The 370-nt window shown below is 50.0% G+C and overlaps 1 protein-coding gene across 1 annotated transcript; it reads left to right on the forward strand.

Moving 5' to 3' along the window:
- Positions 1–3: 3 nt before the first annotated feature.
- On the forward strand, positions 4–363 carry LOC107682060 (Friend leukemia integration 1 transcription factor-like; the record flags this gene model as incomplete). Its single annotated transcript, XM_016478443.1, has 2 exons — positions 4–212; positions 329–363. Coding segments are annotated over 2 exons (244 nt in total), but the record flags the coding sequence as incomplete, so codon positions are not given.
- Positions 364–370: the final 7 nt, after the last annotated feature.

Genomic DNA, 370 nt, shown 5'->3' on the forward strand with positions numbered 1-370 from the left:
GAGGCGCTGTCTGTGGTGAGTGAAGACCAGTCTCTGTTTGAGCCTCCGTACGCTGCTGCTGCTCCCTTACCCAAGACAGACATGACTGCGTCCGGCGCACAGGACTACGGTCAGCCTCACAAGATCAACCCTATCCCCCCTCAGCAGGAGTGGATCAACCAGCCCGGCCGGGTTCATGTCAAACGAGAATATGACCATATCAATGGATCCAGGTATGGCTTAAAAACCTCATTTGTCGCCATTATTCTGTATCGGTGAGTTGTTCTGTCTGAAATGAGCATTAGTAAGCAATTTTTGTCTTTTCTCTCTCTCCTGGGTCTCTTTTTAGCAGAGAGTCCCCGGTGGACTGTAGTGTGGGTAAATGCAATAA

This window comes from Sinocyclocheilus anshuiensis, unplaced genomic scaffold, assembly GCF_001515605.1.
Source record: "Sinocyclocheilus anshuiensis isolate Anshui unplaced genomic scaffold, SAMN03320099.WGS_v1.1 C31446845, whole genome shotgun sequence".
Taxonomy (NCBI): Eukaryota; Metazoa; Chordata; class Actinopteri; order Cypriniformes; family Cyprinidae; genus Sinocyclocheilus; species Sinocyclocheilus anshuiensis.